Genomic DNA, 27,016 nt, shown 5'->3' with positions numbered 1-27,016 from the left:
GAGAAGGGTCACGAATGGATATTTGATGATGATGCACAATTGCTGGGCAGTAGGTTAATGCTGTAACATGTGGGCTGAAATGCCTGGCGAGTTCTGCCCTAGGGCTGCCGTGATTGTTTCTGGGGAAGGAAATACTTAATGGGAGTAAAGAATGCAATGGTAACTGGCACCAAGGCTTGAATAACCTTCCTTAATTGACTGTTCCCCCTGAGTAGTTACCTGTTTGCACCTTTCTTGTTTTTAAAGAGGCTGGATATAACTTCAATCTCTTTGGCAGATTTGTCTGGTCAGGAGCTGAGTTGAGCTGATGAGATGGGCTGCTAAATTCTTCCTGTTACAAGCCAATTTTCTCCTGCTTTGGACAATGTACTCTTGTGAATGATTCAGAGCATTGATTAGAAATGTGTTTGTCTTTGGAGGTTTTCTCTGTAAATCATTGAAGTCATCTTTCACTACTGGACTCTCAGAAATTAGGCTGCTTTTTTAAGCAGCCCCAGAATTGTTTCGTTCTGGCAGGCAGCAGACTGAATGATTAGGATATTTTGCCTAAGGGGGGAGAGAGGAGAAAATAAAGAACATTTTTCTTTTTTATTTTTGGTTACAGTTGTATTAATTATTGTCAGTGTGTTGATTCTTGGTTCTGTCCCTGATAAATCGCTGGTGTTCTACATTATCTCTCTCCTCCCGGGTAGCATGGTTTTAATCATCTTATGCTGAGCTAAGGAAAGCTCGGCTCAGCCAGTTGTCCAACGGGGAATTTCTCATTGAGATTTAAAAAGCAAAATCCCAGATTGGAACAAACCCGTTGGGGCGGGCGCGTTAGGTGATGTCCACTGACTGACAAGGCTCCTTTTAGGAATCGCCACGTACGAGAACGTGCATCTGTGTGGTCAGTGGGATTAATGGCTGTGGAAAGAAAGGCTGTTGGTTGCAGTTAATTTTTCTTTTAAATAGTACACAGAGGGATTCCTGTGGCAGCACAGTAACAGCCTCTGCTTGAATTTCTGAGCGATCTGGCGTTAGGTGATTGAAAGCCTGGTCGGTCAGGGGAGTCCTGCACCTGTACTGCCGTTGCCTCCCGTTAGTGGAGATCGCGTGTGTGTGACTGCTGGGGAATGTGGCTGCAAATACCGCTGCTGGGGAGCAGAACAAACCCCCTCCTCACTCTGCAGCGAGGCTTTTTGTCACTTGGACTTGAAGGAAAATTGCCATCTGCTAGAGGGTGCTGAGCCATTTGCTTCTCGTGAGGAGGCAGGTGTGCGCGGAATTGCTGCGCGTCCGCCGGCGAGCCTTGGCTTCGTCGCTGCTCCGCAGGGCATCTCTGCCCAGCTGGCCACAGGAGAAAGGCATGTCTGCAGGGGAAAGTGCCAGTCCTGCTTCTCTGGTGGATTTAGCACTTGTCAGATGCAGACAGTTGTTTTGGGCAGCAGGCTGAAGGTGTGACCTGTGTTCCTGTTGGATAGTGAGCAGTGAAGGCTCCTGCTTAGGGCAATAAGGCCTAATAGCTTCCCATCCCCACTGGAAGGTGGGCCTGAGGCTGTCTCTTCCAAATTAGTTGCTTCTTTGTAGCAGATTTTGATTTGTACTTGTGTCATTTCACCCCAAATGAGGTTAATGACGCTGGTAGTGATGGCATATCTGGGCTAGCAGGGCTTGAAATAAATAACTCCATTAGAACTGGATGCTTTAGGGTTTGCATGATGCCACGTAGAGGAAGTTCCTTCTCTTGTTCCACTGCCCACCTGCTGTGCAGTTAGAAAATCTCTTCCAATTATGGTTTTGATGCTTGGGAAGGGAACTCGTAAGAAAAGGAGCAGAGAAGAAGCGAGGAGATATCCCTGTTTGTCTTCTGCTGTGCTCTGCTGAGCAGGGAGACAGCTCCCTGGGAGGGCAATCTACCACCATGAGTGACTGACAGATAATGTTGCTCTGTCCCCATGAGGGCTGAGTTTGTGACAGTTTGTACCCAGTGGAGGCACAAACACCCAGTGTCCCTGCAGCAGCCCTGTGCAGGCTGTGCTTGGTGGCAGAAACCTCTCTGAGGTGTGCAGAGGCACCCTGAACTTCCCAGAGGTAAAAGAAGAGCCTCACAGAGAGGAACAAATGTTCTTTAAAAGCCATTTGCAATATTTCTTTGGCATTCAGAACTTTCTTCTCCATTCCTCTTGCCATTCCTGAATGCTTCCTGCTCAGTTCTCACATGGGCAAAGAGCAGGGCATTAACACTTTCTTGCCTGTCTTTGTGACGCCTCCACACCGTACCCTGCCTGCAGTCATCCCCTTCAAGGTTGTGGTTTCAGGAGCTAGAGTTTTTCAGCTGTATACATTGAGAAATTGTTAATTGAAATTCTCTCGAGGACACCTTTGGTTTCCCACTGAAATCGATAAGGCTCCTGCACAGAAACCTGAGGGTAGAAATGGGTTTGTGCTCGGTGTTTGACAGGCAGAGTTCAGCAGCTCTGTTGGGAAGAAACTTTGTGTGTGTTGTATGTGTGTGTGCAACAGCCCCTTAAAAGCTGAAGGTGGTTACAGAGGCTCTAAATGCAAACCTGAAAGTTTATCCTTGAACGAGCTTCCTCGTGTTTGGCTTCAAAAGCCATCAAAAAGGTTCTCGAGGGCTTAAGTCCTGGGCATCTGCACCCTGTAACACTGTACATGAGCACACACCATACGAGTCAGACAATGCTTTTTCAGCCAATGAAATACTCAAGTGGGATGAAATAAAAGCAAAAGTCATTACCAAGCGAACTACTTCAGTGAAATATGCAGCAAGAAAGGACGGTATCTGTACGTTTTGATATTTATTTTTCTAGGAACCTCTTGAAGGCAAAATGTGTTTTGTTAGCAAAAATATTTTTCCTCTCAGGGGTATTGGTAGTAGTTTGTTGGTTTAGAGCTGTGCTTGTAATCTAGCCTTCATCCTCAGGGTTATTATTACACAAGGAATGGGGTTATGCAGATTGTTGTTACTGGAGAGTTAGTTTGTATCAACAAGCTATTGGCATGTTTTGCTTCAGGCTGAATCATTTGATCTTTTGGAGAATGGGAGTGGATTTTCTTCCTAAGTTTGACAGTTGTCCTATGACCCTTCCCATTCTGTCCCAGCCATTATCTTTTGGCCATGAGCATCACAAGAAATAAAAGATGTTTACCCAGACGAGAGGATTCGTTCTCCCGCTGTAAAGCCAAGTGTTTCTCGCATTGACTGACGCGTGAGTGATCAGGGTATTTAACCAGATGAGCTTGTGACAGGTGAAAGGGCTGCAGGGCGAGAGACACAACGATCCGAACGGCAGTCAGGCCCGACAAAGGGTGCACGGTCTGTGGTTTCTCTATCTATTCATTAACTACGGCAAGGTTGTTATTATTGCCTCTGATTAGGACACCGTGCCGCCTCCTCAGAAGCTGCTTCTCGGTCTGGTGGGGACGTTTGCTCAGCACACCTTCTCCCGGGGCCACGGGAGATGCCTTTCAGGAGAACCAGGATCAAATCTCCTCCCCAGGCTTCTGGCTGGGGCCGAGAACTCCAGAGGAGATAATTGCTGCCAGCAGTCAGATTGGGTGCTAAATGGGGGTGTAAACCGTCTAGTACAATAGCGCCGATGATGGCAAAGCCTTGGGCACAGCTGGCAAAACAGAAGTTGAGTTTGCCTATCTCGAAGTGCCTTTGTGCAGTAACACCACTGATATGCGTGGAGTTAAATGCAAGAAGTACAGGATGCAACATGATTTTTAGCTCTGGTGTATGTCAAAATCCCTGAAATTCTTGCAATGAAAAGGAGATCTTTAATAAGAATGTCTCTTGCCTCCCTTGACCTTGTTCCTTCCTTCACTGTCCTTGAAGGGTGGGGATGGAGCTGTGCTTTCCATGGCCTGGGATGGAGCTACTTCTGCACCAGTGGGTATCTGTTATGAAACTCCTGAAGCCCTGGGTAGACTTTGGGTTTCCTTGGGTTCTGCTGGTGCCAAAACTGTTCTTCTGCCGTGTCCCACAGTGACACTTGGGGAATTCATGAATCAGTAGGGGTTGTGCCTACAATGAGTACGGGTATCCCTGTGATAGAAAACCCGGGGTGATGGATTACAAAAGGCACGTTCATTTACCTGACAAAGGTTGTCTTCTTGAATTATTTATGAGGTTTCCCAGCGAGCTAGTAAATTTTGTGAAAGCAATGGAGTCCTGGTAATGTGAGCCTCTTCACTGCAGCTTCCGTAGTGGAGTTGTGCTGAGGAGGTACAGGAGGTGGAGGATGGAGGAGGAGGAAGAAATAGGCAGCAAGTGGAGGGATAGAGAGACTGCTGTTTTCATGTGCAAATGATGAGGTGTGCAGAGCAATGAAGTGCGAATTAGTTAGATCATGCTGTGCATTGGAGCAAAAATCCTTGTGGTGTTAGAAAGCAACTTATGCTTCAGTGAAGGGTGGGGGGCGGAAAGGATGGGGGGAGTACAGAAACAAGGACAGAGAAGGGTGAAAATCTCATGACCAAAATACTGCCTGCTTCCCATCTATAGGAATGTTATTTGCAGGGGTAATTTTGGTAGAGTATATAATCATTTTGGTGAGGTTTTCTTATCTGAGTTCCAGTAAATGAAGGATCAAGCCAGGGCTGGCCAGGCTTTTCTGCGGGGCATTCGGCAACTGGAAGGCTTGCAAGCGTGCAGAGCACGTGGCTCTGGATCAGAGAGGTTTGCTCAGGATAACCTGGAAGATGTGTGTCCACAGGAGCATTAAATCAGTGTTATCCAACACGGAGAGCGAGGGCAGTAAGAGCTGGAGTCCTGGCTGCGAGCGTGCTGCCTTGCTTCAGTCCCTGCTGGAACACCATTCCAGAGCTAGAAATCAGTGGTGCAGCAGGCACAGCACAGGTTCATGGTGTGGCTGCTTCTTGTGTACCTGATTTGTGGGTAAACAGAGCCTGCCCCATGCTTTTGGGCTTCTGAGCCTCTTGGCCTTGGAAGCACCAAGTTAGTCCTTAAACGGTCGAATTGGTGGAAAGAATTGGGAAAGTGTTGTATCCATCTCCATTGAAGTGACAAATGAGGATATGATTCTCCGTATAAATACCAATGCCTCTTAACTCATAGCAGAGCCGGGTCCTGAAACTTTTGTCACAAGCTGCCAGTTTGCTGTCAGGCTCTGTTTCTTCTCCAGTGAGCACTTAATATTCTGCAGTCCAGAAGAATCCCATATCTAAAGTCTGAGTTCACATTAATTCCCCAAATAAGAAAGCAAAACAAGGGGCATATATCCAGATAATTTCCAGAGCCAACCTTGTATAAGCTCCTTACCCATCAAAAATGTATAAAGCTCTCAGCGATGTAATTTCTGTTGAACCGGAGATATTCTTGTATTTGAATTCTCAGAGCTATTAAATTTCATGTAATAATACCTCTCTGTTGTGGCCAATGAACACTCTCTGTACACGTTGACACAGGGAGGGTCATGAATGCAGTGCCTTGTTTGCATTTCTAACGTATGGTGGGTTTCACTGGCAGATTTTTGGCAGCTGTAACACGAACACCAGAATAGAGACAGACTTAAGCCAAGCGAAGCACCTAATGTTCAGCTTTATCAGGTGTTGAAGATTGAGTCAGATTCTGGGCTGTGAGTGGCTGAACGTCTTTTTATTGCTCCATAACGAACTCAGTAGACCCAGGAGGAGCCAAAGTGCCTTTTCCTCATGTCTGAGGTAGTCTTGTAAATTAGAGGTCTCTGCTGAGCGTTCACTGGAGTGTCACATTCTTGGGATCAGCGTGTGTGGGAAGTATTGTGTGGGCTCGTGTGCTTCCAGTACCTCTGCAGAGAGAGGGATGCCCCTTGCCCAGGTAGAAGGAAGCCTTCTGCAGCAGTGTGTCATGAATACCAGGGGAAAAAAGGGTGGAAGAAACAGCATTTAATTATTCAAGGCCTGCAAGCTGAAAAGGGTTTCAGGACGGTGAGCTAGGCATGCGTCAAAGCTTCGTGGGCACTCTGCTTTCCCCTCCTCCCTTGCCTGCTCTGGGAAGGAGGGTAGATTACATGAGTATGAAAAAAAAAAATCAATATTTTTCTCTTCACGCTGTTCTTAGTTTTTATTTATTCTGTTTTTGTTGGCTGGGAAGTCTTAATAATTGTTGATCAGTGACCAAACTGATGACATTATTTTGCCTCCCGCAGAATAAAAGCACTTCCAAGAGCACAGAGCAGAGGGGACCCTCTCTGTGAACAGGGATGCTTTTGTGCCCCTCCTTGGCTGAGTGCTGAGGGACTTCTGATTGAGCCTTTCCTGACGTTGGGCTTGTTACAATGCAGAAGAATTTGCTGTTGTCAGTCTGGCGTGCTGTGCTCTGCTACAGCTGTGAAGGTTTGAAAACTGAGAATTGTCAAGAAAATGTCCAAGACACTGGGACAAATTAATCCCTGATATAACCATGCTGTGGGATTAGGCGGGGAGAAATTTTCAGGCCTTTTTCTTAGAAATATGGTGGTGGTTGTGGTTGCTTCTGATGTGATTTTTATTGTGAGATGGAGAAAAGAAACACATCTAACACATTTACTATCTGCTCATGCCTTGGTCCCAGTTTCTAAATAACCCCATTTAGCACCTGTCCGTCTGTTTGACCCAGCAGCAAAAATGTTGTGTTGGCATTTCTGACATCAAAACCGCCTTTTTACCCATCATCTTAAGGCTAAATTGAACCTTTCTGTGTCACTTGCTCCTTGCTATGTTTATTTGTTTTGATCTAGTCTTTACTTTAGAGAAAAATCTAACTAGCCCTGTCTCACCCCTACTGCCTGCTAGGTGCTTGGGGCTCTTTCTCGTGTGAAGTGGCTCCTTCCACAGGTGAATTTATACCCTCAATTTCCCCCTGCCTCCCTGTGCTCCCTGCCCAGACATGAGGATGGAGCAGCTGGGTACCAGAGGGCTCTGACAGCCACATTTTGGCACGAGGTCTCACTTCAGCACTGCGAGTGCTGAGCTGGCTCATACCTTTCCCCTTCTTGCAGCCCTGTGGTGACAGCCCTTCTGGGGCTGTGTTTGCTCGAGCAGGCACAGCATTCCCAAGCCAGAGGTGAGGATGCATCCCAAGGCTGGTGCTCTGCATGGAGCACTGCCTGTGGCAACGCTGCCGTGCGGGAATCCTTTCCTGCCCTTCTTCTCTTGACACCACTCCAAGTGGAGCCTTGTGCTGAAAGCATTGCCGGTCTGTGCAGTTTATGAATGTGATTATGTGTGCTGAAAGCAGCCTTGCCTTTTTTATTTTATAAGGGCCACTTAATAAATGTCACTTATTTGGGCAATCTTAGGCAACTGAGTGCATGGCCAGCCACCTTCTCGTGGGGAGGTGGCTGCCAGACCCCTTCCTGCTCTCTGGAATCACAGCTGGCTGGTGGAAGGGTAGCTTTGCCACTTGCCAGAAAGACAGATGTGGTGGTTTTATGGTAGCTTGTGTAATATTTGACTTTCTTAGTTAAATCTACTTATTGCTGTGTTTGGGCCTTTCAGTTGTTATCAGATCTCACTAGATAACATGAGGGCTCTTGTATGAGAAGTTTCTTTCAGATAACACCAAGCAGCTGCAGAAGGGAAAGGTTTGGTAAATAGTACCTGTCCTTCTTATGGAGGAGTGTCAGAGTGATTGCAGTGTGGGAAATGGGACCTGCTTGGGCTGCAGGTGAGATGCTCCAGCTGCTGCATTACCTAAGGCCTAGTTGGGGCCACAAGTAATGCTTAAGCCTGCAGTGTCTCTGCTTAACAGCGTTTGTTAGATGAAGGGTTCATGTGCAAGGCCTGGTGCTTCAGGGCTGAGTGGAATTGGTGGCTAGAGTGCCATTTCACCCCACAACTGCCAACCTGCAGTACTGACTGAACTGCAGTTTGTGGCACTGTTATGAAGTTTGTGAGGTTCACTGCACAAAAGTCCCCATCCCACAACCAAAGCAAGGACTATTTCAAGTATATTGCATTTTTTTTTTGGTCTAATTTTCCACATGAAAGTAACCTTGCTTCCTCATTTGGCTTGGTTACAGTATTTATTACAATGACATTCCTTCTCCTCATTTTTTTTTCTACTGCTATGATATTGAGATTTAATATTTATCTTCTAATAGTTTCTGAGTAGTGGAGTGCTTGCATTACTGGCAGTGTTGTATAGTTAATCCTGAGCACAGATAGCTGTGAGGAGTCCAGACGGACTTCAGCCCTTAGTGGCACGCTTGTAAGTGAGGAAATTAGCTTGGAAATTGCTGTTTTTTAAAATTGCTTCTGTGTTAATCTCGCTGTGATACCACAGCTTCTGGCAGTATGTGGGTTAGCGAGATGCTTGTGGCCGAGAATGAGGGCAGGTTCTCACTTTAGAAGAGTCTCAGCAAAGACCTTGTCTTACACCTTTGCTCTGAGGAGGTTTACACTGAGGAATTTGGCCCATTTTTCCATTGCCAGGCCCATCTCCCAGGTGTTCTCTTATCCCTGACTGACCTTCTGGCCTACTTTCTGTCCACTGTGTGTTAAAGGGTGACCAACGTATCAGTCTTGGCAAGCATCAGGAACAAAGCTCGTGTGCCTCAGGCTTGTTCCCTGGGGAGACAGGTAATTCTTTCATGATGCCCTTGGGATTGTCCCCCTTCCCTCTCCCTCCCCATTGCAGTGTGAGTATCTTGTCTTGTTCTCCATCCTCCACTCCTTGTCGTAGTTTTGTACATGCACTTTGCAATAGCACTTCCCTATTGCTCATTTTGCTGATGAAACTGAGGCTTCAGGGAGTCCAGGATGTCAGTGGTGGAGCAGGAAATATAACCAGATCACTTAATTACTCCTCTTCTGTTCCTTGAATGATCCATGCTCTTCGTTTTGGGGAAAACGTTTCTTCTGCTCTGTACTAACAAGATGTCAGATTCAGCTGCAGGAACAAAAAACATGGGCAGGAGGACTCCAGGGACAGTTATCTGTCCCTTTCTTTGGTGTTGGGAGGGTGGGAACTGCCCTTGTGGATGAAAAGCTCCTCTGAAGGACTCTGGCAAGTGCCTGAACATCAAAGCTTGGGCAGTGCTGTTCTCCGTGCAGTTAGTCGGAGGGCAAGAGGCCTTGTTGCTGAGTGCTCAGCACTGGACTCCTGCAAATTAAATGGGTGCCCTCTGCTGCATAAGCCCTACATTGGCTCCTTGTGCCATGTAAATTATGGTTAGGCACCTTTCCCAAGGAATGCTCTCTTTAAAATTGCATTTTTGTGCTGATGATGCACCCATTTAGGATTGGATCTCGTGCCCATTGCCTCTTTGTGGCAAATGCTCACCAGTGGGACCAGTTACTGGGGAAACTGTAGGGCAGTAGCTGCTGACTGTCCCTCGGACATTTAACCCCTTGGGTGGTACCTCAGATACCATCTGAACATTTCCTGCTCCCCGTGTCTGTCTCAGAGAGAAATTCTGGAGGCCATTAAGCCGGGTAATTTACATGCTTCTTGAGCCTGTGCCTAGGGAAATATATTTCACAGGTAATTTCAAATCTCTTGGCGTGTGGAAGAAGTCATTATTCTAAATAGAAAGGGGCTGGTGATGTCACAGGCCCCATTGAGAGGACCACATTAGAGACTGGGATTTTTCTTTCTTACAGAAAAGAGTCCGAGGCATTCTATTCATAGGGCTTTGGGATGTCAGATCTTTTGGGGTTTCATGTTAATACTCATTTAGAAAAGCAGAAGAGAGAATTATCTTGTAATCTTGAATTCCAGTTACGTGTGAGTGGTATTGTGTTTGAGGGCTGGGAGGAATCCTACTCTGGGGTACCCACAGGTGTGAGAGTTTCCTGCTTTGGTGGTGTCTTCCAAGGGCAAACATCAAATTTAGCATGAGGAGGCTGAGTTGCAGTTCTGACTCTACTCCCAGAAGTCTGTCTGAGTTTGGGACTCCTGCTTTGCCTTTGTAGCTCCATTCTCCTCTCCTGAAAAAGACAGAAAATATTTTTGTTGGACATATTAGGAGGATTTGCCAGTTTAACCTTGACCAGCCTCTTCAAAATGATGTTTGATGGGCTGTTGCACTGTCTGCTTCAACTGTGGTGTTGCAGTGGGGAGGGGATGTGGATGGTGACTTTGAAAGCTGTGAAGCCAAGCTTGTGGATGCACTGCTGGCTTATCAGCTTGGGGCATTTGGCAAGGACAGGGACACATCTATGCTTAGGCTCCACGAGAGTTTCCCAGTGACCCTTTCCTTTGGAAAGGGAAGGCACTCCACTTGTTGTGGAGTGGTGTTTTCTTGCAGCAGGGAAAACTCCCCCTGTGCTTAGCACAGTATCCTTGTTCCTAAAGGTGCTCCAGCACAGCATCCTCCTTTTATGGGGTCCTCCAGGACAGGAGGGGCATCCTTTTTGTTGTGAAAAGCTGGCTGCAGCTGGAGATGAGCCTGATAGATCAGTCCTGAGCATGTAGAGCAAATCCTCAGTGTTTCCAGTGTGGTTCAGGCACCTCCATTTATACAGACTTGTATCCTTTTCAGAGGAAAGGGGTATGTATATGCTGTTTCCCTGTGGAGCAGTGTTTGTCCCAGCTGGATGGGGAGCAGAGAGGAGGTGACCTGTGAAAGCTGGCAGCTTCCTCTCTGTTGCTGTAATGCTTTGGGTGATGCAGCAGTACTGGGACAAAACTGAACTGGGCTTGATGTTTCCACTCTCTCTCTGCCTCAGAGCTTGCCTGGATGCCACCTTACAGCAGGAGAGGTCTTGCAAACAGCTTTTAGATGTGTATCACAAAGTAGTGAGGTAATGGCATAAAATGTGCTAAACTATTATTTATTTTTTTTAGTGCTCTCCACCCCCACCCTTTTTTCTTTCATTGCTGAAAGGGACTAATACAATGAAGAGCTTCTGCAAATGAAGGCAACTACATTTGAAATAACAGGGTTCTGGGTGTTTGGCTGGTGAGAGATGCAATAAGTGAACATCGCTAAGTGCTTTATAATAACAATGATTACAACGCTCTCTTGGGAGCCAGGAACCTCTCAGGTAGGGGGATGGTATGGAGAGGGGTTGTTTAAGGTGGGGGTTTAACTAGATAGACATTGAGTGACAGTGATGTCCAGAAACCCCTGAGGAATGTTCCATATGGTGCTGTGAGAGGCTACTCCAGAAACCCCAGGAGACTTGGACTGGCATGGTTTGAGGCTGAAGCAATGACAATGGATGCCCCTAAATAGCTCTTGTAGCAGGAGGTCTTTGTGGCAGAGGTTAATGATATCTTTCTTTGCTAAGGAGAGAAGCTGTAGATAGAAATTCAGCAGAGGTCCGACTAGTCAGGAGTCCTCTATCAAATTCCTTAACATGGCTTGTCTTTAAGTGATCAGATTAATCATTTGTGCCTGCTCTATGTCCATTCAGCTGAAATGTGCCATGGGCAGGGTGGGTGCTGAAAGCAGTCCTCTGGTGTCTGGTGGCTGATAAGAGTTTACAGTGTGCTGTTTGCAGACTGACCATCTCTGTGTTTTGCTGCAGCTCTCCAGAGTAGTGTGACTCTTCCTGGCAGTAGGAGCATCCCTGGGTAGAGAACCTTGTGTGGAAGCTGAGAAGCTCTTTCTTGCCAGGGGCTCCAGACAATCCTTTATTTCCAGTTTGCTGCTGTGGCATCAGATCTCCCTCACTCTTTAAACAGCACACTAGGGAAAGGAGAGATGACTGCAATGTATGTATCAAAAACTCCATTCCAGCCATCGGGACGTGGCACTCCCTTATCAAGCTTTGCCCCACATCTTGAACAGACTCTCCACAAATGACCCAAGCAAGGAGAACTGTTTTGCTGTGTTCAGTGTCATAGTATTTGTGTAGCCACAGAGTCTTATAAGAGCCTGCATGAGCTTGGATGTTCCTGCTGTTGCTCAGCAGTGATATAGGAGCATGGGGCAACTCATAGCATCTAATCATAAAGCTGTTTGCATATGCTTTAGTGGGCACTATTCTGGTGGCACAAGACAGAAACACTACTGGGACTGTCATCTTTTAGCCATCTAGCCTGATGTACTCAAGTGACAGCTTCACTGTTTCTCCAGGCTGTGAAAAAAGCTCTCCCATCTCCAATCCCAAGTGCAGGTCCTGCAAGGTGTGGCTGTTTTGTCTTCTCAGGGGGAGTTCAGCTTTCCATCTGGTGATGAGGATTTACTGGAATGAAGAAGATGCAACAAGCGATCCTACTTCTGTCTAGCTCCCAAGAGAGTCATGAATTATACACAGAATAAACAAATAACCTGATATGTCTGTCATTATATCATAAAGGACTTTAATAATTCATGCAGCTTGCAAAATCCTTACTAAGACCTACCCTCTGTAACCTTATCTTTGCCGTGGGGGATGGGATCTCTTCAGCTTCCACTCAGATTGCATCTGTAAGACAGAAGGAGTCGGCGAGGAGGGAGGTTTTATCATAACACTTCATCTGTATAATGGGTTGCAAAGTGACGTGCAAGAGTTATCAGCCATTGGGGTCTCAAGGGGTGCTGGAAATGACAAGTGGCTGCATTGGGTGAAATTTATGCAGGTAGCGTGTGCCATAAAACTGACACCTCCTCACTTATTTATTAATTCATTGTTTCAAGTCTAGATTTGTGACAGGCTTTGAGATTAGGAGGCCAGTTCTAATCCTGCGCGACGGGAGTGCAAAGACGGTGCGAAGAAGCCACGGGCTTCTCCTGCTCCTGATGCACATCAGCAAGTGTGCCATGGAAATAGAGTTTTGAGGTGTAAAATAAGAGCATAGCTTTCAAAAAAGCTGGAAGGTTAAGGCATTGCATTAGCTTGGGCTCTGAGAAAAAGTGTTAGCTGTGTTGGGGAGGGTACTGCCAGTATCACCAGCACAGCTCCAGTACTGGTAGCCCTTGCCTTTGGCTTATTCTTCTTGTGTTACAGCCCTGGAGTTGTGTGCTGGTGCTTCTGCCACCAGCACATGAGACGTCAAAGTATATGAGCCACCTGGTAAAGTTCCCATTTGTAGGACCATCCCCGGGGCAGCAGAAACAGTCCATCTCGATCTCCAGACATAAATCCTATAGCTAATTTATTCCTCTGGTAAGGCAACCACATTCAATTTTGCTTATACAGTTGGTAAGTGGCTTGATTAGACTCCCCACATGGTAGGGAATTGCTTGCTGAACTTGTTGAACCTAGGTGAAAATAGGGTAGCATCTTGAGGTGCCTAATTCTGCTCCCACTTAGAGAAGTATGAGTTGGTGACCATGTGCTGAGATCAGATTTACCCCTTCAGGCTGTGAGGATTAATTCCTGCACAGTTTTAATGTATTTGGGGATCCTCATACAGAGGTCCTGCCAAATAATGCTCTTGAAATCCAGATATCCATCACACAGTGGCTGCATCACTGAGTGATGGCCTGGAGATGAACTCTAGACTGATAAAGATGGGAGGAACTCGATCAGGGATGGGGTTCATGGCTGGAAGGGCCTTTTGGGGAAGCTCTCTCCTCTGCCCGTTTGTCTGCAGGAGATATTTGCTGTGGTTGCTTTGCCATTTGTTCTTTTCATTGCTGTATCTGTGAGAGGTTGTGCATGTGTTTGATCAGAAGAAATCAGTGCCTGTATGGGGCCTTTTGCAGCACTGCTGGGCAAATGTACCAACTAACACATTCACTGGCTTCTCCTTCCTCTGTCTGTGGGCAAATCATCCGCCAACAGATTGTGATTTTCCTCAAACCTACTCTTAGGTTTTAAATTATTCACTGTATTATCCTTTGGCCTCCAGCTCCTTTGCATATCAAATACTCCAAATCAGCTTTTTGTAAAGTTTGAAATTCAAGATATTTTGATTGGACACGCAGCTCTCAAAGAATAGTTATCGTGGCTCTTTGTCGTACTGGGAGGGCGTTTCAAGTGGGGTCCTGCAGGGATCTGCCCTGGACCTGCTTTTATTCAATAGTTTCATTAATAAGTTAAGCAATGGAATGGGAAATATGCTTATAAAATTTGCAGGCGACACTGAGCTAGGAGGGGTTGGATGTGCTTTGGAAGGCATTATCAGAATTCAGAGTGATCCAGTAAAACTGAACGGCGAGCTGGGTATCAGCAAAATGAAATTCAGTGGAAACAAATGCAAAGAGATGCACTTACGAGGGAGAAATCAAATGTACAAATACAGAATAAAGAACATCTGTCTGGGTGGCAGTGTGGCAAGAGAGATCTTGAGAGTTATCGTGGATCACTTTGAGTCAACAAAGTGCTGTCATAGTAGAAGGGCACATTTATTCTGCAGTATTCAGTAGCTTCTTGGACAAGACGGGGGAAGTGATGTCTTCCTCCTCATACAGCACTGGGTTTGGCTTCTGTTGGAGTACCTGACCTCACTCCTTGGCATGAGCCTTTGGAGATGTAGGGAAACTGCAGAGAATCCAGACAAGGACAACAGAAAGAATGAAGTATTTAGAAAACAGTGCAAAATAGGGAAAGCTGGGAAAAGCTGAGTTTGCCCTTCCGTTCTTTATTTTTATACTCCAAAAGATGCAGCAGAATAATGATCTTCCAGTTCTTGGGAGCCTGTCATAAGAATTTTTCAGTGTCTGCTATAGGTGGGATAAGCGGGAAGAGGGAATTGAGATTTAGGGTGAATAAGAAGGGAACTTTTTCACCATGTGGTGAAAAATTGAACTGGAAGAAGGTACTGTGGGGATCTTGGGTTCACCTTCAGCAGAGGATTTAAAGAACAGATTAGACAATACTTCATGCAGAGGGTTCAGGTGTTTAGATATCTCACTGCAACTAATGGTAGAAGAGGAATTCCTGAAGCCCCTGCCATCCTGTGTGTCTATGACTTGCTGAACACCTACTGCCTCTTCTGTTTTTAGGTGGAGTTAGACCTTAAATGGTTAATGCTTCTGTTTTTCAATAGAGAAATCATATTTAAGGAACAATTTTCCTGCTGTCCTAAATGTCACTGGTGACAAGTTGGTGGTTACTGTTGGTTTTCTCACGGGTACCTACAAGTATATTTGTGCTCAAGACCTGTTAATGAAACACAATTTTTTTGTGTAATTGCCAGACTATTTTCCCCTCACTTTTTGCTCAGCTCTATCTATCCTGCAGGCTGAAAAAACTCCACAGTTATCCTTTTCATTATATTGTAATACTTGTTGGGGTGTCAAATTGGGATCAGGATGAATCTGGTAGGGGTTTTGGCACTTGTGGGTTTTTTTGGGTGGGTTTTGTTTTTTTTCAAGACATACACTGCTGCAAAAAATTGTAGAGATGAAGCAGAGAGAAGATAGGACACAGAAACAGGCACAGAGAGGTAGTGTCTGAATTGAAGAGAACAAAGTAATGTGGTGATAGAGCTGAATGTAGAAACATTATCCCCTTCCTCTTTCTCAAAGATCTTCCTTGGGATATAGTTCTAATATTCATTTGTCCCTTCCTTCCCTCCTATAATAATGTCACAGATGCTTTCTTATTACAGGGAAGACCAGATGGTAGAGGTGAATAATGTCTTGACAAATATTAAGAAAAGACTAGTCCAGCAGGCAAATTTTTCCCACCTTTCCTTTCTATAAACACCTGGGCACATACTTTAAATTAAAACAGCGTCATAAAACAACAGTGTGGGAGGCTTGATAACGTCTGGGAGCACGGTCAGTAATTATTCGGTCATTTGGAAAGAAACAGGTGCTCTCTGCAAGTTGTATCTTTGGGGGGAAAAAAAAAAGGCAACTTGTTTTTTTCCTTGATGGGTAAATATTGGCTCACGTGGGGTTTTTACAGCCTAGGTATGTAGGGGAGCTCAGAGGGGGCACTGCACTTACACACGTGCACGTGTGTGCGCTGACACGCACTATTACAGTTAAAGGATTAAGCATCTTGAAGGAATAAGCCAATTATAAGAAGTTCCTGCACAGCAAAAATTAGACAACACAGTAATTAATAACCTTATTAAATAGCAATATTTGGGCACTGAACCAAAGCGTATGAATCAGAGTGAAGCATTCTTGGCTGAACACCCTGTGTGAAGTGCAGACACTTGTACAGAACACACTCTCTGTAGAACCCAATAAGCTTTGGGGCAGTATTATCTACTTAGCAAGTAGTTTTTCCTCTTGCCCTTTCATGTTTCTGTGACTCTCTCTTATTTTTGGGGCCAGGAAGGCAGCAAAAGAAAAGGACCAAATCTGGTTTTTTTTCCCTAACATCCTCTCCTGCTGACAGCCAAACAAGCACTCTCCTAAGGCTTCTTTTAAGAAAAAAGTGTCCTCAAGCAGAAAACTAATTTTCTTTCCTCTTACTTCTCCTTTCCCAGTGCTTTTGTGAGAGGTGGCTTGCAATGAGGCTTATATTCATCAGTGGTTTGTGTAACTGCCTTGCCCAGCCCTAGGTTAGCTGTGAGGAGGTGTGACTACAGCCCAGGAAGGGTCTGTCCCAGGTACCCTGAGCCACCAAGGAGCAGAGTGACCCTGGGCTGAGCTGCAGTGGCAGCTCCTGGTGCTGGCCACAGGCTGGCAGCGCGTGGCTTGCACTGGTGCCTGGTCTGTGAGTGTGAGAGAAGACCAGGACTGGGGCTGCCATCTGTTGTGTGCTCGAGTGTGGGAGGATGTGGGCCAAGGACAGCCTGTCTCCTGCCTTTCCAGGCAACTGTCATTTTCTTCCAAAGCCACACAGCTGGAGCAGTGGTGTAGCCTCGAAAACCAACACAGAAGTCTCTGCAACTGCTTAGGTCACCTGAGGCATGAAATGTGCCCTAACCCTAAGCAAGGGCTGCTGTGACCGGTGGCAAGACACAGGTGCCCGCTGAGCAGGAGTGGGACAAAGTGGGACAAAGCTTTCCTTCCTGGCCCCAACTGCAACAGCAGTGATTTGCCTCCTGATGTGCTGCTTGACACAGTAAACATTTTTGAAGCTCTGCTGCTTTTTTAAAGCCTACTTTATCTCATCTTTAAGAAAAATCAAATATGCAAATTGTGAAATCAATTAACATTTTTGTAGTTTTCTTTGGAGAGGGAGTGATAAATGGAGTTGTGTTTTCAAAAATCACTTATGTCCCTCGCAAATGTTGCACAGGAGGCTGTAAAATATACAGGGGAAGGAAACAACCATTTTTTTCAATACTAAAGATTTTTTAATGGATATCCTGAATGTGCCTACGATAGTTGTAGGGTTGTTGGGTTGGAAGAGTCCTGTGGAGACCCCTCAGCAAAGACAGTGCCAGCAGAGATGATGGGGATCAGTGGGGTGTGCTGGGTATGTCACAGCCAAAGAGGGGACAGGGGATGGTGGGGCTGCCAGGCTCCTTCCATGCAGTTCCTGCAGGCACAGAGCTAATGAGTGCCACCACAAATTCTTGAGCTCAGAGGTTTTCTCCTCACCCACGTTGGTTCACTGCAGTAGACACTGAAGCGGTGCTCGGTTTAAGGGGGGACTGTGCACATGGCTCATAAAGGGAGCCTGGTGGCTTTCCTTGAGCGCCACCACAGCCATGCCAGTGGCTTCCCAGTCAGTGCTTCAGCTGTTTTCTTTATGCTTTATTTGTAAATGACATTTCACGAGAGCAGCAGGGCACTCCCGGCTGCCTGGTTTGGGGAGTTAGCGCTCCGCGAGCCCCGTAACGCACCTGAGGCGTGCAGGAACAGCCCAGGAATGCAATGACTGTCATGTCCTATTGCTCACAGCTTCCATGGGGGACACACTTCAAAGAGAAATCTCCATGTTCATCATGGGCTAGCAGTTCCTTTACCCTCTTCATCCTTGCTGCGGTTGTCTTGCATAAAATTTTAAGTGTGTTGGCCGTGAGAGAGAAACGAGAGGCAGAAGGTCAACTTAAACAGAATAATAATGGGATTTATGTATTTTATTTTATTTTTTTTTAATGTTTAGCTTTCAACTCAAATATGGCAAGTGAAATGAAACCTCCAAATTCTGGGATGTGGCCCACTCTGAAGACTTCTGGTCCTGGATGTGACCAGGGCTAGAGGGACACAATAATGGGTCACCCAAGGGTTTTAACAGTGTTGTGATGTGGGTAAGGGATGTGCTGGTTAGAAAAAAGAGTTTTTACTACCACTGGCAAAAGCTCTTGTGTAGCCATACCACACCAAAAAAAAAAAAAGCTGCTTCTGCTATTATTTTTTTTAATCTAGAAACCTGGTGTCAGCTATGCCAAAATACCCTGCTTATTAGATAGTGTAATACACATGTTTAGTTATTTTAATAGTGGTACCTAAAGCTTGTACTACAAGGCTTAGCTGGCCTCTTTGGGAAACTGCTGGTCTGTAAGGCAGCACAATTAAAGGGAGTCGCAGTCTTTCTCATGAATGAAAAATCCAGTGGCTTTTCCTTAAAATACTAGTACTTCTTGGGGTGGAGGCAGGGGGTGGAATAAGTTTAAATTTTTTTTTTAAAAACAAATCTACTGACTAAATTTAAATTAATTGTAAATCCCAGCCCAACTGAGCGCTCAGTGTCTCTTTAGCATATGCCAACAGAGTAATATTGATGCCTCTGTCTTCCTCTGTAACTAATCCTCTCTGAAGGCTTGGCCATACGTGACATTTAAGCGGATATGAACAGTTGTTAATGTGATGGATACAGCTCAAGATGGGTGGTAATTTTCCCTTGCTGTGGTGTTGTAGGTGTTCCTGGGGAGAGCTGACACAGGCAGGTGTCACTGAAATCAAGGATCTTGTACAGAGCTGGAAGTTAAGGGAAAGTGTCAGCTCCATAAGTGCTCAGTGGGGTTTCTCGGACCTGTGGCTGAGTATGAGCTTATAATTGATTTTTTTTTTCAGTTCACTGGAGAAACTGGAGGAGGGGAAAAAAATAAATCCAGTTTTGGTATTCCGGGGCATATTTTTTAAATTAATGTTTTGTGTAAAAATAAATATTTTTTTGGTGAAAATACTTCATAAGATTTATGGATAACTTTGGTACTCAGGTTAACCTGAATATACCTTTGATAGCAAATAAAACATTTGAAAAAGGAAAAGAAAGAAAGACCCCAACCCAGCCCCCCCTCAGCTCTGTCTGTGACCTGGTACCTTCACCCTGCAATCCCACTGAAGGCTTTGCTTTCCCTCCTTTGGCAGAACGGGGGAGGTTTGCAGATGTCTTCACCCATCTCATTCCCTGGATTTCCTCTCCCCAGCCAGGCTCGCAGGGGAAAAGAGACAGCATTGCCTCTGCAGGAACGTGGGAAATGGCTTAAGTTACAGTGGAAGACTGATAAGGCTTGGCATGTGCAATTAAATCTTGTTTTCATCCACAGCCTTGTACGTTATTAACTGGCATGAGTTTTGCCTGTGTGAGTAACACACGTCTGTCTGCCAGTCCCTCCCTCTGTCCTGTTTGTCCCCCCACCCCTCACAAGCTCTGCTCTGCCGCTCGGCTCAGGCATCTTTCTGCCTTGACATTTCTGCCCAGCTTTTGGGCTGTGCTGTGCAGTTCAGAGTCCTCTGAGGCCCAGCTGAAAAACAGTTGGGTTTCTTTGCTCCTTGATCTCTGGGAGAGCCTCTCCACTGTTTGGGGTGGTGTGGGAGTGTGTGTGGGATGCCTATTTGCACGAAGAATGAAATCACTTGGTGAACCCGACCAAAGTGCAACCCCCCTCGAGGTGGTCTGCTCCCTCCCACCATTGCTTTGCTGTGCTGCTGGCCTTACCTTCCACTCCTTGTGTTCCTTCCCTCCTTTCCCCTGTGTATGTTGAGAGAGCACTGTTGCTCTGGAAAAAGCACTGAAGGCAGTGCCAAGTGGTGCAGAGGCAATCGAGTGCTGCTTTTCCAGGTCAGACGGGAGATTTGACATTTGCGCGGTCAGCGGCTGGAGTCGGGAAATCTCATTAAAAGAAGGAGAGTTATCAAGTTCTGTGGATTTAGAAGAGGGTTTATTTGTTGTTTTTCACGTGGAGTGATTGTTCTAAGCAGAAATCTGTGTGGTTGGATGTACAGGAGGGTGCTGTGCCTGTTGGAAGCCCTGGCAGCCTCCCTCGCCTTAAGGGGCTCAGGACAAAGGAGATGCCACGTGGCAGCTCCTGGCCCTTCCCGCTGCCCGGGAGGCAGCTCTGCCTGCAGTGAACCTGGCACTATCTGTGCCTGGCTCAGGCTGGGCTTAGCTGAAGGTGCAAAGCAGCTGAGCCCTCGGGCACTGGCTGCTCGGCGCTTGGCTCCGGGCTGTGCCCAGGTCCCCCCTGTTGTGCCGCAGTGATAATCCACTGCCGCAGTAGGACAGACACCTCTGGCCCTGCCACGGCTCTGGGTCTGCTCTCTGCCACAGAGCCCTGCTGAAGCACTAAGCTGTTTTCTGTGCTCCACATCACTTCGACCTTGTTAATCACTCTGGGCTTAAGTAATTATCTACTGCAACTGTTTGTATAAGGAGAAAATAAACCCTTACGCCTTGCAGTTTTTGTTGTACCTTTCCCCCCCTCTTCTCTCTGTGGCGCCTTGTGCATAAATTTTGGAGTCTTGAAGTTTATAACCTGCCCCAGCTGTAATTCTCAAAGCAGTGTGTCCCTGGTGCTGTGCCTGCACTCGGTGCTGCAGAGGGAGAGCAATGAACTTAACTGAGGCACTGATTTCCTTCCTCTCCCTTCAGTCCCTTGCTTATCTACTCAGTGTCAGGGCTCTGACTCTTTCTCTCTCTCTCTTTCTCTCCCTTCCTCTTTCTCTCTTTCTCTCCATCTCTTGCAGTATGCAGTACTGGGCCAGGAGGCTGGAGCAGGAGATTGATGGAGTGATGAGGATATTTGGTGGAGTCCATCAGCTCAGAGGGGTAAGCTGTCTGTCTTTTACCTGTGCTGCCTTCCTTGTGGCAATGAATGTTCTCATCTGCAGAAATCACCTGTGTGAACACTTGCACTAAGTCACCCTCTCAGCTCACTCCATGTGCAGGGTCATGGCTGGCTGTGCTTCTGGTTCCTGGGCAATTTGATGCATTTATCAAGTGTGTGGGAGTGAGTGTGGTTTGTATCTGTCTGTCTCTGGGGCCGCATGTCACTGCTATCTGAGCATGTACCTGTGGGTTTTTTCCTATATGACACGCTAAATGCATCCTAAATCCATCTAACCTTTCCTCCAGGGACTGAAGGTAGTTTAATTTGTGTTTAAACTTCTGTTGACAAAGCAGGAAATGCTGAAAGGATAATTTGGCTAGCCATTGGAAGCCCTGTGTTTTTAAATACACATTGCAGGTAAAACTGTAATTCTTGTTTGGCTTCTGTTTCCAAGTGGCACAAAACAATATCCTGTTACTGATGTTTGCATCTGCCTCCTGCTCCCTGAGTTAGCACCAGGGCACAGCAGGCTGCAGGAGCCAGACCTGCTCTTCTGGCAACAATGCTCTGGGCTGGATTAGGGCTGTTACAAAACTGCTTCATTCAGGTTTGTTAGGTTCGTGGATCAAAGAGTCTTTAAGACCCTGCTTCCCCTTCCCCACACTGTTGTGCTGACTAGATGTTTTGAAATGGAACAATTTGGAGTTATGGTGTTAATCTAAAGAAAACAGACTTCTCTAGGATGATAAATATGTTACTCCAGAAAAAAGCATGGGTGTATTTGTGTTTTCTCATGACAGTGGCATGTTCTTCTCAGATGCCAATAATTTATGGGACTCTTACTGTCTGTCCTGCACTAGTAGCTATATTGGCTTAAACAGAACTGTTCATGTTTTATAATGTTGGTTGTAACCCGTTGTCTAAACACAGAGGTTGCACTATTGTCTTTTAAATGCATTTTGAAATGAGTTTATTACCCGAAGGCTTGCAAAACTCTTCATGGTTCATCCATTCATTTGCATTCATATCTGAGCTCTAGAACAGTGTATCTGGGCTTTGCTTGCAATCATTTCAACCGAACCTCGACTGGATTGATACAAGCTTCATGTGCAGCATGAAAAGCACATACACCACTTGGGTTTTAACAGATATTTTTGATTGTAGCCATGCATCTGTGCAATGCAGTTTTGCATGTTGGCAGGGTCTTAGAATCAGAGCCAGGGATGCCAGTTTTCCAGGCAATACAATGGCACAGCAGCCAGCATTCTCTTCAGCAGAGAACAGTTATAAAAAACAAAAAGACTGCTACTACATTTTGTACGTGTCCTCTCTTACAATTTATTCTTATTAGCTTTGATTTTACTCCTTTGCATGTTAAATAGGTATATCATGTAATTTTTTTAATGCCATAATTAAATAGAAATTACACCTCCAATTTGCCAGCACTTGACTCCTATTGGCCAGTCAGTCAATTACAGGTAAGAGAGCTTCCCACTTTTTCTGTTTAATTCTTCTGGTAGAACATAATGCATCACTTCAATGGATTAATTCTGGATAAACTGACTACCGAGGGATTGAAGGGGCTTTTTGAAATCTGTTTTGGAATCTTATGAAGGGAGGAAGCTAATTATTGTATCTGGTGAATGCATAAACCTCCTGAAGCCAAGAAATGAGCTATTGAAAATTCCAATGTGCAGCTGTTAAAAGACGAGAAAGGACTGATAGAGGCTGACTGTGGATCTCTAGGGGGGAACTTGGGATGTGGAGTTCAGGTTTGATACATAATGACACTTAAGGACCACATCACTTGCTAATGCACACTGGCACAGCTTCACTGATGGCAAATAGCCTGGAGTGCTTCCTCCTGAAGAACTCAGAGCTCTTCTTGCAGGGAGTCCATACCCACCAGTTGCACACAGGTTCTTCTGGGTTATGGTATGGGAGCTGTTTAATGTCATAAAGCAGTACTGTAAACTACTTGCAGACATGGACTAAAAAAAGGGAATTTAGAAGAGGTCCATATTCTGCTGCAATCACACTCAAAATTTAGAAGGTGGCAACTAATTCACAAGGTTCAGTCTTGGTCTGTGCTTCCCTTCTTGTAAAGGGCACTCCCTGGGCATGACTTGGATGTCACAGCTCTCCTTGCTCCATCATCGTGCTCCAGGATGGAGGGGCTGGAATCCAGTACCACCCACACAGCTGTGGTGTGCCCTGACACAGAGTGAGCAGCTCAGGGGACAGGGAAAGCCCCTGCCCCAGGAGCTGTGGGAGCTGAAACACTGTATGGCTGGGAGCTCATCCCACCCACTGGGATTTTGCAGGAAGGATTTTTATTAAGCAAGATTAGACCCATGAGGGGTGGGAAGGATAAAGAAAAATGAGGCAAATAGAAGTTGCTGATGTTCTTTGGGACTGCCGTGTTGGCCTGGGACATGTCTGCATGGGGGGACTTCTGGCTCACAGTGCATAGGGAATGATACTGGAAGTAAGGGAAAGTGCTCCAGTGTCACCAAAGACAGAACTGGTCCCTGTGAACTCGGTGGGGTCTGTCATGCAGGTGCTGGGTTCCACTGCCAGCTCCCACTGGTCTGTGAAGCCTGTAAGCACTGGAGGTGGTGCCGTGCCAGAAATGGATCTTCCCTTTCCAGTTCAGGCCTGAATACCAAAGTGACAGACCAAATAGTAATAAAAAATACCCTCCTCTGAGGTTTGTCAGGCTTACTGATGAATAATTGGGGGGGGGGAGGGTTACTGTGAAAGGACGTGGACCTGTTCTTTGGTTATTGCCTGAAATCATAACTTGTGGCATATGAGGCATGAAATTTATTGTCCGAAAGATGGTGTCTGGGAACACAATGGTGCTGAGTATTTTATCTTCCCAGAGTGCTGCCCATCCAAAAATTATTTTTGTCTTAAACTCTTCAGTTATCTCCTAGAATTGGCATACTAAATGTCCAATGCCCCTGCTTCCCTCCTCTCCTGAAGGGTGGACAGGCACCTTGTGGTCTTCCAAGATTAGCCAAGCTTGCACCACTCAGTGCTTCTTTGCACAAGGGGACCATTTTTCTGCAGCAATTACAGAGGAGGGTGAGAAGCTCTGGGATGCAAAGGGGTGTTCTTAAAATAATTATTTCTAGAATAAGGAATATTACACAAAAATCCAGCTTCCTGACTTCTGTTTTTTCTGTTAGTGACTTTTTTGTGGCTACAGTGGACTCTTCCATCACTTTGCAGGACACAAAAAAAATGTTTTGCTTTGACATTTCTTGCTACACTGCACTAAATTTTTCCTTCCTCCAGCGTTTTGGCACAAGTAGAACTTGTTGACTTTAGTAGAAAATGAATGAATTTATTGTGTTTCCAGCCTAGATGCTGTAAAACCTGTTCCAGGGTAGACTCTGGCTCAGGAGATTTCCCATGCTGGTGCAGCCCTGTCCCAACCTACCCGTGTCCTGCTGTGCTGGCACTCGGGACAGACCGATGACAGCAGAGCTGTCTGTGCCGCTGGGTTTTTGTGCCTCACTGAGCAGCTCCCCTGGATGTTGTGTTAAAACTCTTTTTCTGGATAGCTGGGCTGAGGCTCCGAGTCTGCCCTGGCTTGTTACCTAAATTGTGTTTGATCCTGTGTCTCCTGAGATGAGCAGTGAGCTGAGCTGGTCAGAACATCCCGTCCTCCCCCTCTAGTACCTGTTATCCGTGGTGCCTGTAATGGGCTTGTTTCCTTGCTAACAGTTACTGAGGAAGCCAAAGCCTTCAGAATGAAAAGGCTCCTTTTCTACTCTCTCTTTCTTTCTCTCTTCCCCCTGCTTGTCTTTTCCTGAGGACTGCTCCCGTAGCAGGGCTGAGCACTCACCCAGGGGCCTTGTGCCCTTCCACAGACAGACCTCAGCAGGGGCAGGGTGGGCAGCAGAGCTGGACCTGAGCTGTGCTGCCATCCTCCTGCTGGTTTGGATGAACAGACCTTCAGGCTGTCAAGCTGGTTTTGTACTCTCCTTCCTTTCTTCTGAGCTGTTAAGGGAAGTCAAGAAATAGTGTCTGAGTCTGCCTTGCCAGGGTATGACTGGAAGATACGGATTCTGTTGGCCTTGGTGATGAGGAACCACCTGGTCTTTAAAGAGTGAGATGGCCCCAAACATGAGCCCAGGGTGGGACACAGGGAGCAGTTTTCTGGCTGAGCTGGGCAGGCAGTGACCCTCTGCCTGAGCTGTGCTTGGTCCTCAGTATGTGTGGCTGCACAGAAAGGAGGATGAGCCCAGGGAAAAGGGAGACTCATGCTGTGCCCGTTGGGATGCAGCCTGCTGCCCAAGGGGTTTGCTGATTGTGGCACAGCAGAAATGGTTTGGCTTGGTCCTAGTAATCAATATCTGATTTTACTTCAGTGGATTTTTATGTCTGTCTATTATTCTTGCTTGTTATCTTGTGCCGTTTTCTCAGCTTTGTTTTGCCAGTTTGGCATCTCTGCCTGGCAGAAGTGCTGCTGTTCATTCATCTGGGCTTTTGTAAAAGGGAAGGACAGATCCTGCTGGCCAGGGCTTGGGGCAGGGTGACCAGGATCTGTGCAGGTGTCCCCACCTTTGTCTGCCTCAGCCTGCCTGTCCCTTCTGTTCAGTGCTGCTTCTCTGATACATCACCTCTTGTATTCAAAGCATGGCCATCCTTTAGTTGAGGCAGCTGCAGGTGAGGAACTGTGATTGAGCCGTGCACAAGCAAGAACTTCAATTAAAAAACTAGTATACTAGCAGAGTTTTGCCTTGGATCTGAAGAGCTCAAGTGGCATCTGCCTTGTAAACTGCTGCAGTCACTAGCACTCCTCCTGTGATGGGGTCTCTGCAGTACCGAGTGTTTCACGTGGCTCTCTGAGTGCATCCCTTACAAAACTGCTGGTACAGATCTAGAGTTTCTTTAATGCCAGCACTAGGAGGTGAGACATGCTCTTATCAAAGGAGCTGTCAAGGTTTTCTGTTCAACTTTTTTGATCTTGAGTAACTACTGGAATAATAATAAGATAGCCTAAGTCTTCCAAGTAGCTGTGGTATTACATGATGTTTAATTTGCTCTTTTGTTTTCTCTGGGTGTAGGAACATTCACCTGGTCATTCAGTAGGGTTGGAGGATTTGAAAAGTGTTTATGGGATTTTAAATGAAGGATGCTAGGGAATTGGAGACCCCCTGCACAATGCTCTGGACACAGTGTCTGAGAAGCCTCTCTGTTTCCGAAGGGATCCGTCACACGGACTGGGCATCTACAGAAGGGCAGTCCTGTGGTCCTTAGACATGGCAGAGTTGGGGGTAAGATGCTAATCTTCTGGTCTTCAATCCAGTAGCATAACTCCCAGTTTGGACTTCAAAACACCATAGCAGAGTGCATTTGGCTTTTCCTTCTGAGGAGTCAGCCCCAGCTTCTGGAATGGGAGACAAGTGATGCCCAGTGACTGCACTGTGCTCAACAGAGTTGAGAAAAGGAGTCTGAACCTAAAGCTTGGGCAACACACAAAGCCAGCTGCTTGTGCTGCAGCAGCACTGAATGCCTGCCTTCTTCCAGATGCCAAAAGGGAGAAAGGACCTAACTGAGTTTTCCAACAACCAGTGCCCATTTGGGGACTGACCAAGAGCGTGGGCTCTGTACCCCAGTGACATGATGCCTGTCTCCAGGCTCTTGGTTCCCAAGCTCATGCATAATCTATCTGATCCTTGCTGTTGCTCTCCTCTCTTCCCTCCCCCTCTCCTACCAGCGTGCACACAGCCTGCTTCCGCACACCATCGCTGTGCCCTCCCCTGCTCCTCATGTTTGATAAGAGGAAGTGTGCGATGCCAGATAAACACATTCCTGTTCCAAACTGCTTGGGTTTATTTTAATCTGCCTGGGCCGTTCAGCAGCCTCAGCACTCTGTTCAGCACCGAGTGCAAAGCCAACACTGTATTATCAAGGAGCAGCATTTAAATGTCCTTAGCTTTGCAGCGGCTTGGTTGGGAAAGAGGGATCCTCTGCCACCCCTCGCTTGGGCCAGTGCCTGCCATCATTAGCCCCCTTACACCCATCATCTCACTTCTCACTCTTCCTCTCTACTAGAACCATATTGCATCCGTACTGCGAGATGTCAGGGAAACATATGCTCCAGCTTTTAGTACATTTGCATAATTAGAGTAATGTGTATGAATAATTTATAGCTGTATGTGGCTGCTCAGTGTGTGACGTTAGCACCCCTCACTAAATCCTTTCCAGTGGGTGGTGCAGATCCTGCACCAGAGCCATTGTGCCCATGCAGTGTGCAGCCTGTTGGCAGATGCAGGGGCCCTG

The 27,016-nt window shown here is 46.4% G+C and overlaps 1 protein-coding gene across 5 annotated transcripts in view; it reads left to right on the top strand.

Moving 5' to 3' along the window:
• Positions 1 to 27,016, top strand: part of CACNA2D2 (calcium voltage-gated channel auxiliary subunit alpha2delta 2) — a 238,463-nt gene that overhangs the window by 26,769 nt on the left and 184,678 nt on the right. For all 5 annotated transcript variants that reach the window (XM_032699030.1, XM_032699026.1, XM_032699029.1 and 2 more), the window contains one exon: positions 20,634 to 20,715. In XM_032699030.1, the coding sequence (XP_032554921.1) occupies positions 20,635 to 20,715 (81 nt within the window). In that variant the 5' untranslated portion in view covers position 20,634. The remainder of the gene's footprint in view (positions 1 to 20,633; positions 20,716 to 27,016) is intronic.

Source organism: Chiroxiphia lanceolata, chromosome 11, assembly GCF_009829145.1.
Source record: "Chiroxiphia lanceolata isolate bChiLan1 chromosome 11, bChiLan1.pri, whole genome shotgun sequence".
Classification (NCBI taxonomy): Eukaryota; Metazoa; Chordata; class Aves; order Passeriformes; family Pipridae; genus Chiroxiphia; species Chiroxiphia lanceolata.
Note: the sequence above shows the minus strand (reverse complement) of the source record. Positions and strands in the feature narration are given on the sequence as shown.